Below are 15,594 nucleotides of genomic sequence, written 5' to 3' on the forward strand. Positions count from 1 at the left end.
TTACAATGTTTTTATATGTGAAGTACTAGAATTAAGAATTAAAACAAACTCTTGAGTTAGTGGTAGCTTTTGTTTGAGTTTGTGTATGTGTACTGAATATGAAAGAACTAACTTTTGGGAGGCCTGGATGGCTCAGTCGGTTAAGTGTCTGCCTTCGGCTCAGGTCATGATCTCACAGTCCTGGGTGGGACGGAGCCCCATGTGAGGCTCCCTGCTCCGGGGAGAGTCTACTTCTTCCCCGTCCCCTCCTTTGTGCATGTGCTGTCTCCCTCAAATAAAATCTTTAAAGAAAAGAACTTTGCAGAATTTGTGGTAGAACTGAAACATTTATAGAAGAAAAGAATACTAGATTTCAAGTTTTTCTTTTCTAGCATTACAATAGCATTACTATCTTGTGATCACTTCAGTTCTTAGAAATTCATTACTTTTAAAGGCTCTTAATTTAGAGAATAATATATGGAATACTGAATTTTATTTTATTTATTTTATTTTTTTATTGGAGTTCAATTTGCTAATGTGTAGCATAGCACCCAGTGCTCATCCTGCCAAGTGCCCCCTCAGTGCCCGTCACCCAGTCACCCCAACCCCCCACCCACCTCCCTTTCCACTACCCCTTGTTCATTGCCCAGAGTTAGGATTCTCTCATGTTCTGTCTCCTTCTCTGGTATTTTCACTCATTTTCTCTCCCTTCCCTTTATTCCCTTTCACTATTTTTTATGGAATAATGAATTTTATGATCTGACATATATCTCCATATATCTACCTATAAGATTTTATATGATTGCATAATTATCTGAAGAAGAGCTGAAAAGTAGGCCACCTATTTAAACTTGTTCATCTGGCCTGAAAGGAATAGTGATATTTCTTGGTTAAAACAATGCTTAGGTAACTTAGATGATAGATGCTAACATAAGTTATTTATAGAACTGATAATCACTGGGACATGTGTTTAAAGAAGGAGATTTTATAGTGTTAACTTAATTGGAAAGTATGGGAATAGAGATAATTCAAGAATTTTGCGTGGGATGGAGCTGGAAGAGTGGTCACAGATCAATGAGTTTCAGGGTAAGCTTATGAGTTGGGTAAGTAGATGCCATGTGGATATATATCCAGGGTAAGGTCAGAGGAATGAAGGAATGTGGAGGCAGATATTTATTTTAAAGATGTAAAAGTTAAAAGTTAAGTTCTGGTTGCTTTCACACAAAAAAGCATGATTGACTAGTTATAACAGAGACTATATGGCCTGCACAGCCTAAAAGAAGAAATTGTTATTGGCCGTTTGTAGAAATTTGCTGACCTGTGCTCTAGAGCATAGTGCTTTTTTTCTTCAAGTCATACTACTCATCAATCAGTTAACTTTATTTAAGAAAATATATTGCTCTCTTTCACATACTCCCCGGATAAACAAGCAATTAAAATCAACCAGTAGGTGAGGGGAACCCAAAACAGAATGGAAAGAGAAACATGGTACAAGTGAATAATGTAGTCAACACTGAAAGAGGTGAGGAGGAAAAGAACTAATTTAAGTAATTTCGGATAACAAAATCCAGTTTTGGATACTGTAAGGCTAAAGATAAGAACTGTATAGAAATGTTGTAATCTTATTAATAAACGTGTTTCTCACAGAGCTGTGGGTTAGCAATTCTGAAACTATCTACGTATTAGAATTGAACAGATAAGTAAATATATTTTAGGTAATGAGATCTGGGTTTCTGACTGGCAAAGAAAGAAATCACAAATAAGGGAAAGGCTAAATTGAACCCTGTGTGTAGGATTGAAATCAGAGGTATCAGATCTGTTGCTAAGTAAGTGATGGTGCTGAAATGTGTACAAAGCAGTATTTGTGCTTCTTAGGGCACATTTTTCAAACCTTAGATTGTATGTATTCTTGAAATAATTTATGTTTAAAGTTGTAAAACCAGTCTTTTCAGAAATAAAAAGATCCGTGACTTACTTTCTTTTCTGTTTCACTACCTTTTCAATCCTAAATTAGTTTTAAGTGTTCCCTTTATGAGAAAATGTGAGAAATCATGAATTTGCCAGCCAAATGTATTTTATATGTTGACTAATCTAATAATTTAATATATATTCTATTTTCTGTATGTAGGCTTCATTCCAGCGCTCCAATAGTCATGACAAAGTAAGGAGAATAGTTGCAGAGGAGGGTCGAACTGCAAGAAACCTGATAGCTTGGAGTGTCCCTCTAGAAAGCAAAGATGATGATGGTATGTATTTTTAAAAAGTTTCATTTTTGTTGTAAATTAGGAGGATAAATTTAGTCTTAAACAGTAGATAGACCAAAAACTGTTTACAATTTGAACTGTTGGGCAAATTAGCATACATTAAATAAGAAATAACTTTTTTATTGCTTTTATATATATATATATATATATACAAATACAACTTTTATATTGCTTTTCTAAAAAATATTTTATTTATTTATTTGAGAGAAGGAGAGGAAGCATGCCCAAGTGGGAGGAGGGAGAGAAAGAGAGTGAGAGTGAGAATCTTAAGTAGAGCCCTTGCTGAGCTAGAAGCCTGATGTGGGGCTTGATCTCATGGTCCTAAGATCATGACCTGAGTGAAATCAAGAGTTGGGTGATCAACTGACTGAGCCACCAAGCACCCTTTTGTTTTTTTAATCTTAGCTAATATATAAATGGTTTCATGAAAGTGTTAGTTTTGCTGTTTCATATAGAAATGAAGGTGGGTTTGTTATGATCAGCAAATTAGTTTTCTTTTTTATGTTATAGGAGATTGAGGTATTTTTTCTTTTATTAAATTCTTATAAAAATAAGCAGGTTTTAAAAAATTTATTCACTATGGTTAGGTACAGTTTAATGTGATGTTTTACAAAAGAAGAGTATTTCTTTAGTTATTATTTGAACTAGAAAAAATATATTTTCAGTCCTTTCACTTTAATGGGTAGGATCATTGTCAGCACTGCCTAAATCCTGGGGATCTAGAAGATTGGATAAGGATTCAGAACATAGGAGGTTAGGGCAGCCTGGGTGGCACAGTGGTTTAGCGTCACCTGCAGCCCGGGGTGTGATCCTGGAGACCCAGGATTGAGTCCCATGTCGGGCTCCCTGCATGGAGCCTGCTTCTCCCTCTGCCTGTGTCTCTGCCTCTCTCTCTCTCTCTCTCTCTCTATCTGTGTGTCTCTATGAATAAATAAATAAATCTTAAAAAAAAAAAGAGAAAAAATAGGAGGTTGGAATGTGCCAAAGGGGATCTCACTTTGACATTTTCTGAGTATTTGTAGAATATTCCTCATTTGAGGTTTGTGTGATGTCATTTCATACTTAGATTCAGTTATATATTTTTGGAGGAATTCTATAGAAATTAGGTTGTCTAAATCTATAGAATTAGAAAGAATTCTGTAGAAATTCAGTGTCTCATAGGAGGCAAATCATAGTGGGTTTTTTTTTTTTTTTAAAGATTTCATTTATTCATTCATGAGAGTTGAGTGTCAACATTAATTGCTTGGTAAAGGTGGTATCTTCTGAGTTTCTCCACTGTAAAGTAGCTATTAACTTTGTAATTAATAAGTAGTTTGTAGTCAGATAGTTTGAGACTATGTAAGTGTCCTTGAAACAGTCTACCCATGATTTTCAGCTTCTGTTGATAATTCTTAGCTGAATAAGTTATTACTCTGGTGGTTGCAAAATGGTGATTTGCTAACCTCAGTGTTCCTTCTATATTTATTAGCTGACATTCTAATGCAAGAAAGCTTTCCCTTTTTCCCTTTGCATTTGTATGTGTAAGTATGTATTTATTTAGATTTATATGAAGTCATGGTTTCTTAATGAGTTCTAATCTATCACTCTATTTTGCTGCTTAATTGTTCTAGGTTTGTTTTAGTTGTTCTAGAACAGTGGAGGACCTGTTATGATGGCTCCTGTTTCCTTTCAAAATATTCTTTGAGAACACCCTTACCCCACAGGATGGTTTAAGCTGTATAAGAGCTCATCCATGTTTTATTCTTTTAAATTTGCTTTATGTTTACATATTTTTTACATTTTATTTTTTATACTTTGTTATTTGAAAATTTATTTTTATTTATTGTATCTTTATTTTACTTTTCTACACTTCTATCTCTGATCTATTTGTAGTTTATTCTTACATATAGTATGAGGTCTCAATCTAATGTTTATCTTTTTCCATATGGATAACAAGTTACTCCAGCATCACTTATTGTAAAGTCTATCTTTGTTCCATTTTTTTTATTTTTTATTTATTTATTTATTTTTTTTTTATTTTTTATTTTTTTTATTATTATTATTTTTTTTTAAATTCTTTTTTGTTTTTATTTATTTATGATAGTCACACAGAGAGAGAGAGAGAGGCAGAGACATAGGCAGAGGGAGAAGCAGGCTCCATGCACCGGGAGCCTGACGTGGGATTCGATCCCGGGTCTCCAGGATCACGCCCTGGGCCAAAGGCAGGCGCTAAACCGCTGCGCCACCCAGGGATCCCTTTGTTCCATTTTTTTGAGATAAATTGTTAGCAGGTGTTATGACTCACTTCATTAGTACTGCTCCAGAGGTCCTAGCCCAAAATTATTTTGCCCAAAGGAAAATTATTCTGTTGTACATTGTAGATAGAATTTTATTTTTATTTATGTATGTATGTATGTATTTGTTTATTTATTTATTATGTATTTATTCATTAGAGACACACACAGAGAAAGGCAGAGACACAGGCAGAGGGAGAAGCAGGCTCCATGCAGGGAGCCCGACTTGGGACTCCATCCCGGGTCCCCAGGATCACGCCCTGGGCTGAATGCAGGCGCCAAACTGCTGAGCTACCTGGGCTGCCCTATTCCTATTATTTTTTTAATTTTTTTTTATTTATGATAGTCACACAGAGAGAGAGAGAGGCAGAGACATAGGCAGAGGGAGAAGCAGGCTCCATGCACTGGGAGCCTGACGTGGGATTCAATCCCGGTCTCCAGGATCACGCCCTGGGCCAAAGGCAGGCGCTAAACCGCTGCGCCACCCAGGGATCCCCCCATTCCTATTTTGAATTGCTCTCAAGAATAGAGTGATTATAAAACAGTAATTAGTATCTTATAAAAAAGAATAGGTGAGAAAGATACATCTGGCAAAAATACAAAGAACTGAAAACTTCTCTTTTCGAATTAAAAGTAAATCAGATAATTTAGTCAAAATTCTGAGTTTCTAAGTGGTAAAAAGTGTATTCTTGAAGTTTGAATAAGTATTTTTCAGACCTTTTTATAAGTTGAGAAGTACATTAACTTGACTTTATTTTTAAATTGTCAGAATATCTGACTTGTTTAAGAAGTTGATTTATTCCTGTTCTGAGAAAGCCATTCAATAAATCAGTCTCTGGGACCATGCAAATTTTTTTTTTTTTTTTTAATTTTATCTGTAGTTCATATTGACCATGTATAGTTTGTGGTATATAGTTCTGTGGTCTCTGGTAGGAGAGATTATGTGTTAGTATGCCCAAATGATTTGTATAGTTCAATTTTGTACTATCCATTTGTTGACCTTTATATTTGTCTATTTATTTTTACCTTGAAGGAAAATCTAAATGTCAAACTGGTGGAAAATCAAAGAGGACAATTCAAGGAACTCATAAAAATACTAAACAGGTACAGCATATACAACTCTCTACTTACTGACTTTTAATTTCAATAAGAAATGTAATTTTTTAGGATTCGAATATTGTGTATTTTGTCTTCATGTAAAAATTCAGTGTAGCTATCTTTAGCTGAAAAATGTGTATGTAGTACTATGTGCCTAGCTAGTACTAAATACTTGAAAAATATTAATTTATTTGCTTCTTGTAACAGGCCCTTCAGGGTAGGCATTATTATTATCTTCTTTTGAAAATGGGAAAACAGAGGTAGGCAAAGGTTATATAACTTGCTGGTGGATGACACAGTGAAGATTTGAACCTAGGTCATCCATTTCTAGTTTATGCTCTTAACCCTTCTGCTACACATCCCATATGTGCTTATTCTATGATTTTCTTTCTTGGTATAGAAATGCCTTTAGGTTGTAAAATAGTAATACTGTTGTCTCTAAAAATTTTCAAATTGCTTTATTAAAATTTTAACACAAGCTTACTTTAAAAAGTGTTTTTTAGCATATTAATAGTTAGCTTTTTACACAGTTACACAGTTACACAAAGTTACACAGTTAACTTTCTCTGAACTTTTCATATATATTATTTTGGTTTGATATTATTAAATAGACCAATATGATTTTGTAAATCAAAAACTTCACATAAGGAAAACATGAATTTCTAATTAAAATGTCATTGTGAGTTCATAAAATAATCCCAGACTCCTCACCTATAATGGCATCAATTATAAAACATTTTTTTTAGTTAAAAAAACAAAGGATTTTCAAAAATAAGATAACCATTTCTGTGGATCAGAAATAAAACAAACACAGTGACAGGTAAGTGGAGTTAGAAACAGAAACTTAATGGACAAGTCTTATGGGATACAGGAAGCTAATATGCCCTGATAATGGGGGAGGGGAACAAATCCAGGCTCATAGTATAAAATTTGGGGCTTATGCAGGGTTCTGCACTAGGAACAAAAAAAGCTACTATCTGCCACCTGGGGTTGTATCCTATGAATTGATGTCTGAAGCAGTAAAAGGGAGTGGCCCGTGATTAATGACTGGATCTGCTATATTCTTGATGGGTGAGAGTTTTAAGTCCCCAATAAATGACCTGCAGAAGTGGGACCATAGTGGGTTAGATGATGGTCACCACAACACTAGGACACATGGTGTGTGGGTGAACAAAGTGAAGAATTAAAATATAAGAAATTCAAAGTGAAATATCAAAGTACGTGAGGAAAATATATTATAAAATATAGATAACACATTCTTCAAGTAAGAGAATTTACTCCTGAGGTAATGAAAAAAAAGCATTTTCCCAAAGAAGATTTTCAAATAAATGAGCTTAAATTCCTCAAAGGAAAGAGTAACTATAAACAAAAAGGAGAAATTCTGAACTAAAACAGATGGATATTAATTTTGAACATTTATAGGTAAAAGTGAACCAATTAGAAATCTTATAAACAAAAGTATTGTCAACGAAATTTTAAAAATCCATAACTAATGGAATAAATGCTGTATTGGACAAAGGAAAAATTTGTGAATTGGAAGATAACTACTGAGGAGAATTTAAAACATATCACAGGAAACTAACGAGATGGAAAATAAGAGAATTTAAGATTGAGAAATTCTTATATATACGTTATAGGACTTTGAAAAGTAGAGAGTAAATAATAGTGGGCATTGGCTATTTGAAGTAATAATGTTGAAAAAATGTTCTCACTTTGAGTTCTGAAGAGCTTCAGAGCATGACTGTGGAGCTGAGCAGGGTTAATAAAAATAGATTTACTTACCTAGCTATATTCTAGAAAGTCTAAAGAATGTTAAGATTAAGGAAAAAAAATCTCTTACAATACCAGGAAGTAAACAAAACCACAGAGGAATGATAGATTAATATCCTTGTTATGAACAAAAGGACAATGAAGCAATATATTTGAAGTTACAAGACAAAATTACTTTTAACCCAGAATTCTATGTCCAGCCAAGTATGAGTGAAATAAAGCTATTTTTAGTTATTTTAGACAAAAACGAAGTGTTTGCCACCCACTGACCCTTAATGAAGGAACTACTAAAGTTGAACTTCAGCAAGAATTAAAGGTAACCTGGAGGAAAAAACTTGTTGAAAAGGTATCTGTAAATATGTTTGTAAATCTCATTTACTATTGATGGTTTGAAAAAAACCTCACACAATTAGATTCAGAAAAGTGGAATTATAGTTTTAGACAATGTTAACATGAAAGCTAGTTTGTAGGGAGTTTGAAAGGGAGTTAGAATGATAGAATCCTTGTCTTATTTAGGAAGAAGTTTTTGTTAGGAAAATATGAATGTAAGTGTGTATGATAAAAATTTAAGGCTATCTACTAAAAGCAGCCATGATTTCCAAATAGAGGAAAAGCTTTTCAACAGAGTAAAAGGCAAGAGAAAGAAAAAAGAAGCAAAGAAAAAAATTATGCTATGTGAAAACCATGAAAGATGGTTGTGGATGTTAAGTATTAAATACATTAGCAAACAACATACATAAACTGATTAAATTCACCAGTTATAAGAACTGCATGCTAACCGATTGTGCCATTGGAGCTGCACGGGTTAAATTCTCTGCTTAAAAGGCAGTTGATTGAACTTAACCTCTCATTTCAAACTGAGCTATATGTTGCTTACAAGAGACACATTAAAATTTCAAGGAACTATTAAAAACAGAGGGATAGAAAAAAATCCAGGTAAATACTTGGTATTTTAGGTATACTCTAAAGTTAGTATAACGATACTATCAAATCAGATGGAATTCAACATGAAATGCATTGATAACATAAATATGGAAATTAATAGTAGAAGAGTAATCATCCAAGAAGTGTAACAATATTGAACTTTTTAAATTTTTAAAATTTTTATTTTTATTCAATATTGAACTTTTATGTACCTTACAGCATAGGTTTGAAATATGTAAAGCCCAAACTGACAGAATTGGAATAGGAAAAGTACATTTATAATCATATTGGGAAATATATCTGTTATTCAGATCAAGCAGGAAAAAAATGGTAAGGATATAAAATTAGCAGTACAGTTAGGCTTAATTTCATATTAATAGGTATGTGTATTTTTTTTAGAAGATTTTATTTATTTATTCATAATAGACATAGAGAGAGAGAGAGAGGCAGAGACACAGGAGGAGGGAGAAGCAGGCTCCCTGTAGGGAGCCCGACATGGGACTTGATCCCGGGACTCCAGGATTGCGCCCTAGGCCAAAGGCAGGCACTAAACCGCTGAGCCACCCAGGGATCCCCCTGTATATTTTTATATATATGTGTATTTGTATGTATGTGTGTATTGGCACTTAATAAATACTGTGCACAGAACATACATGCAAAAATTGACCATATACTGGGTCATAAAGATAGTCTCAATAAATAGAAGTCAGAGAAGTCAGACAGGAAGAACATGTTCTCTGCCTATAATGCAATTAAATTAGAAACAAAGGATAAGGGTACTTTAATATCATGTACCAGAAATAAATTATTGATGGACTAAAGCCCAAATGTGAAAACAAAAATTTAAAACTATCTAGCAGGATATTTTTATGACCTTGAAATAGGAGAGGCTTTCCTGGATAAGACAAAAAACACAACTCATGGATAAGTTATGTAAAATTAAATTTATATGCTAAAAAACTAAACAAAATTAAAGGTAAGATTGACTGGGGATCCCTGGGTGGCGCAGCGGTTTGGCGCCTGCCTTTGGCCCAGGGCGCGATCCCCTCAGACCCGGGGTCGAATCCCACGTCAGGCTCCCGGTGCATGGAGCCTGCTTCTCCCTCTGCCTGTGTCTCTGCCTCTCTCTCTCTCTCTCTCTCTGTGACTATCATAAATAAATAAAAATTAAAAAAAAAAAAAAAAAAAAGGTAAGATTGACTGGAAGAAGATACCGTATATTGAAACTTAGAAAAAAACTAAAATTAATCAGAAAAATCCAATGGAAAAGTGGGGGAAACCTAAATAGCTTGTAAACCTGTGAAAAGATACTTTGTTTTAGTAGTAATCAGGGAAATGCCTCTTAGCTACTTGTGAAACCCTACCACTTTGCCCTCTAGAACTAGGTTCATCATCAGCATATCTTCTATATCCTTCTCTTCTCTGAACATTCCCTTTGCCTTCCTGTTTTAATTAAATCCCAACTCTCCTGTGTGGACTATGCTTCCTTCACAGTCTTTAAGTAGTATCTGCAGCACTCTGACCTCTGCTCCTAGAGCTTGCTCCTTACTGCCATTATGGATGGTTCTCCCTTCTAGCTACTGAAACTCCCTAGAGCTGAAGCTCATTCCATCAGACTATACCATCTACTTTTTTCTTCTTGTAGTCACTGACAGACTTCTAGGTCAGTTCTCCTAATTCCTTGAAAATATAATTTCCAGCTCACTGCATGCTCTCCATCATCACTGCTGTCTCAATTCCTTGCATTTCTTTCCTCCAACAGTCTTGTGTTCTACTCGTTCCCATGGCCTGACTCTTGCCTTGTTCTTACTGATAACTACTCCCTCTCCAGGATCTCAATCACAGCCATCCCTCTTCTGCCTGTCATTTCTTTCCACCATACTCTGATCTCCTGACTCCAGTAATTCTTTAGCCCCATGGAAGCTGTATTTTTTTGGATCCTGCCACCCTTTGAGTATCCTTTTTTCCATATCCACACTTCCATATCCAATCTTCCCTGAAAATTCACCTGAGATTCTGTGGTTTGTCTGTTATCACTTTCTTGTGTACTCTCCTAGCTATCTCGCTCTCCTGCCTCTTGGCAGTGTGTACTTTATAGAACTATCCTGATTAAATCCATCTTTCTGCTTGTGCTCTGTATACCAAAGCATTTTGAACATGACTGGAGAAATGTATCAATTATGTTGACAAGGCTCTTTTTACATTTATGACCACTAACCTCCTGGATAGTACTGTCCCAAAGTCCTATTGTATGTCCCTAGCTATTTGTATCAGTACAGATCCCGTAGACATGAAGAGGATAAGAAAAGGATACTACAAAAGACTCAGTATGACCCAAGTTTGATAACTTAGGTGAAATGAACCAGTTCCTTGAAAGACATACACTATCAAAACTCTTTGAAGAAGAAATAAGTAATCTGAGTAGGCCTAGGTCTAAGAACTTGAATCAGTGATAAATAACCTTCCAAAACAGAAAGTGCCGGGCCTGGATGGATTCACCTTTGAATTCTACTACGTATTTGAAGAAGAAATTAAACAAATTCTCTACAATCTTTTTTGGAGGGTAGAAGCAGAGAGAATAGTTCCTAACTCATTTAATCAGGCCAGCATTATCCTAATACCAAAACCAGACAAAAGCATTACAAGAACACTGCAGACTAATAATTCTCATGAACATAGATGCAGTAAAATATTAGCAAATCATATCCCACAATATTTGAAAAGAATGATACACCATGACTAAGAATATAAATTTAATTTTACATAACTTATCTGTGAGTTGTGCTTTTTGTCTTATCCAGGAAAACCTCTTCTATTTCAAGGTCATAAAAATATCCTTCTAGATAGTTTTAAATCTTTGTTTTCACATTTGATCTTTAGTCCATGAATAGACTAAAAGAAAAATCACATCATACCAGTAAATGCAGAAGAAGCATTTGACAAAACTCAACACCCATTTATGATAAAAACTTTTAAAAAACTAGTAATAGAGGGGAATTTCCTCAACTTGATTAAAACAAAAATCTACAGAAATCCTTGCAACTAATGTGATACTTAATGGTAAGAAACTAGAAGCTTTCACCCTAAGATAAGTTATAAGGCAAGGATGCACCTATCACTACTGTTTTCTAACATTATAATGGAAATTCTGGCCAATGCAGTAAGGAAAAAATAGGCATATAGATTGAGAAGGAAGAAATAAAAAATATCTTTGTCTACAGATGATATGATTATATACGAAATCTGAAAGAATCAACAAAAAACCCTCCTGGAACTAATAATCTGTTATAGCAGGTTCCAGGGTACAGAAGTCATTGGCTTTCCTGTATACCAGTGATGAACAAGTGGAACTTAAAAACACAATACCATTTACATTACTACTCCCTCAAATTAAGTACTTGGGTATAAACCTAACAATCTATATGCAAAGGTCTATATGAGAAAAACTATAAAACTGAGATGAAAAAAAAAGAACTAAATAAATGGAAAGGTATTCCATGTTCATGTAGGAAAACTGAATATTGTCAAGATATTCTTTCTTCCAGCTTAATGTTCAGGTTCGATACAGTCCTGACAAGTTATTTTATAGATATTGACAAACTGATTCTAAACTGTGTGTGGAGAGGCAAAAGACCCAGAGTAGCCAATGAAATATTGAAGAACAAAGGAGTTGAAATCTTATGTCCTCCCAAAAACCCGCACATGGATGTTTATAGAAGCTTTATTCACAATTGTCAAAACTTAGAAGCAACCAAGATGTCTAGTTAGGTGAATGGCTACATCAATAGTAGTAATGGTAGTAATCCAGAAAATAGACTTTTATTTAGGGCTAAAAAGAAATGAGTTATCAAGCTATAAAAAGACATGGAGGAACCTTGTATTAATAAGTGAAAAAAGCCAACCTCAAAAGGCTACACAGTGTTTCCAACTCTATGGCATTCTGAAAAGGCAAGACTATGGTGAGAGTAAAAAGGTCGGTGGTTGACAGAGGTTCAGGGGTGGGGGTAGAGAGGGGAGAATAGGCACAGAAGATTTTTAGTAAAGTGATGATACAGTGTATGATACTGTGATGATGGATGTGTGTCATTTTACATTTGTCCAAACCCATTAAGAGAGTAACACCAAGAGTAAACTGTAAGGTAAACTCTGAACTTTGTGTGGTTATGATGTGTCAGTGTGGGAACATCAAGAAAGTACATGTTCAATTTTATGGGCCTATGCATTTTTCTGCAAATAGGTCCCTAAGCATTGTTAGCTTCTCGGGGCGGGGGTGGTGGTGGTCATTGAGCCCTTCTGAGAGAGATGAGTCAGAAATCTCAATTTCTTCCTTCCTCTTTCCCTCTCCTTCCCTTTACTTTTTCTCCCAAAAGTCATTGATTAAAACAATATAACATCATGGAATTCATCTGTGTCTAACTTCCCCCACAAATGTAGATTGCTTTGTCTTCTTGAGTATCTTGGAAGTAGCTAGGTACAGTAAGCTGTAGTAATGGATACTTACCTGATTTTTAATCTTGGCTTTATCACTAGTATGAGACCTTGGGTTCATTCCTAATTTAGCTGAATCTTAGTATTGTCTTCCATAAAATGGAGATAATGATGTTACCTATGATAATTGCTTCAAAGGTTAAATGAAGTAAAACTGTATGGAAAGCACATCGCACGGTGCCTGGCACCTGGCAAGTGTGCCATGAATGTTGTTAGATGCTGCTGCAATTACTATCGTCACTGCTATTATTTTTATCAGTGGTAGGTAAGAGCCCTATACTTTGGAACTGTGTACTGAGTTAACCTCTACAATTTGATTTACCTGTTCTACTTTTTCACAAATTTGGCAATTTTGCCATTAGTTTATTTACATTTTTTTCCTATGAGCACATTTCTTCTCCTCTTTGTCTTTCTCACTATGATCATACCTAACATAATTGGGTACTAATTGTGTGCTTGGTGCTATGTGAAATGCTTTAATGAGCATGGGAGCAGAGGTTGAAAGACTAAGTTCTGGTCCCAGTTCCATCACTCAACCTTTTGACTTGCTAAGAAATTCAATCTTTCTGAGCCTCAGTGTTGTTTTCTGCAAATGGGAATAATATTTGTCCTGTCTTTACAGTTTGTTGTAATGATTAAATGACATAATGTAATCAAAATTCCTTCATAAAATATAAATAAGCATATAAGTGTAAAGTATTACCATTTTGGCAAAGATAAATAGCAAATTTGCCTAGCACATTGCCTTTCAGTTGGAATTATGTAACTAGTTTTTGCCTCACTAGCATCTTTCTTTGTAAAAGCTTTATATAGAACAGTCACAAAGAATAGAAACATTTTAACCTGGAAGCAGTAGTGCCTATTTTACATTGTAAGAAAGGATGGTAAAATATTTGAATCATACACATATGGATGCATGCTACGGTAAATACATACATGGGTGAAAATGAGTGAAAGTACATTTGAGAATTCCATAAGATTAGAGTCTCAATTCACAGGAAGCTACTAACCCTTTGCTGATCAATGTAGAAAAACTTCATGAAGGAGGTATAATTTGGGAAACTTCTCAACTTAATTTTACCTTTGGATGGTGTATAGGAATAGAAATGAGGTGGTACGGAATATGTGGCACAGGGCTGGCAGCACAGGGCATGAGGCAGTGTGGTGGGAAGCCAGCAGTGTCCTTGCAGAGCTCTAATGGGAACATGGTCCCCTGTGGTGATAGCTCTTTGACAGATTAGTTATTAGCCTCTGAACTGCAGTCTTCTAAACTGTAAAATGGAGCTAATAATAACACATACTTTAAAACTTGTGTGAAGGAGGTTAGAAGGTTATGCGAATTTGATTTATGATCTGTAATCCTGTATAAACTGTTAATTGTTGTCACAGTTTTTAGGAGAGTGGCAGCCTTGAGCTTTACTTCAGGATGCTAGTCAAATGGAATTTTGAATTTGGTTTAATCCAAGAAAGGGATATTTGCTATAATAATAAAATTATTTACTACTAGGGCTGGAAAGAACTTGGAGAACAATTGAGGCAAAAGTTTTATGGATTGTTAACATTAAAGTTTTATTGCATGAGTGTTGAGAATTTGGGCCTCGACCGAGGCTATCACATAAAATAGTTGCTAATTTTCATTCACGAAATCAGGATGGGGAACTGCAGAGGGAGGACAAGTAGCTCTGTGTCAGCCTCTTAAGTGTATGTGGTATCTGTGTGTGTACGTAGGTTTCGTTTGCTTCCTTTTCAGCGGTAAAGATTCTGTATAAATCAGTGATTGGCTATACAGGATTTATGAAGTTTAGGAATCACTTATGTTGAAGACCAAAGCATAACACAAAGCAGGAGGATATTAGCCTCTCTTTCAGTTACTCTCCACTCTGGGGCACTTCTATGAGAAAGAAAAACAAGCAAACAGGAATGATACACACACACACAAAACAACCCGAAGGAGCCTGGGATTGTTTGTTGCTCTAACTGTAGTAGAGGGTCAGTATTTATTTATTTTTCAGTTTAAGTAGCCACAGTTAAGCAACTCTTTACTTCCTCTAGTGAGAAGCTTTAGGTTTGCATTTTGAATTTCTGACTTTATGTAAACTACATGCTTTTGGTGGAATGAGTCTGTGGTACAGTTTGTAAAACTATAGAATGTAATCTTTATTTTCAAAGTTTGTACAACTGAGGAAAGAATGGGTCCTTCAGTGCTCCTTTTTGACTAAGGGTCTGTTCACTGTTGAAGCCATGCTAATCTTCAGTAAGACATGTCTGAAATAAAAAAAAATGACCTTATAAACCTGCTGCTTTTAAGATGAGAAGCTTTGTTTTGATGAATTCAGCATGATATAAGATAAAAAGAAGGTCTCATTTTCAAGTATTTATGTTGGAAAATGTGCTTTGTACAAAAATCCAATCCCTGGAGGCTTTTAAGAAATATATTTTTTTGTGTGTTTGGTTTTATTTCTCCAGAACACTGCAGTAGACTGTAAAATAACATCATCTACAACTGGAGATAAACACTTCGATAAAAGTCCCACTAAAACAAGGCATCCTCGGAAAATTGATCTAAGAGCTAGATACTGGGCGTTTCTTTTTGACAATCTTCGCCGGGCAGTAGATGAAATCTATGAAACTTGTGAATCAGATCAGAGTGTGGTAGAATGTAAGGTAAGGTTTGCTTTGGCACTTTTTGCTTAAAGCCAAATTCTTATTTTTATTACACCTAAGTAGATCATTTACCTCGGTATGCATACTGTATTATTACTGTAGTCACCATGCTGTACATTAGATTCCCACAACCT

At 35.0% G+C, this 15,594-nt stretch overlaps 1 protein-coding gene across 13 annotated transcripts in view; it reads left to right on the forward strand.

Moving 5' to 3' along the window:
* SCAPER (S-phase cyclin A associated protein in the ER) overlaps positions 1-15,594 on the forward strand; it is a 435,057-nt gene that overhangs the window by 23,107 nt on the left and 396,356 nt on the right. For 9 of the 13 annotated variants that reach the window (XM_035708613.2, XM_025472080.3, XM_035708615.2 and 6 more), the window contains 3 exons: positions 2,108-2,225; positions 5,550-5,620; positions 15,263-15,460. In XM_035708613.2, the coding sequence (XP_035564506.1) occupies positions 2,108-2,225; positions 5,550-5,620; positions 15,263-15,460 (387 nt within the window). Of the gene's footprint in view, positions 1-2,107; positions 2,226-5,549; positions 5,621-7,615; positions 7,731-15,262; positions 15,461-15,594 lie in introns of all 13 variants that reach the window. The other 4 variants (XM_049104499.1, XM_035708614.2, XM_025472084.3 and 1 more) reach the window with 2 other exon arrangements.

This window comes from Canis lupus, chromosome 30 (genome assembly GCF_003254725.2).
Source record: "Canis lupus dingo isolate Sandy chromosome 30, ASM325472v2, whole genome shotgun sequence".
Taxonomy (NCBI): domain Eukaryota; kingdom Metazoa; phylum Chordata; class Mammalia; order Carnivora; family Canidae; genus Canis; species Canis lupus.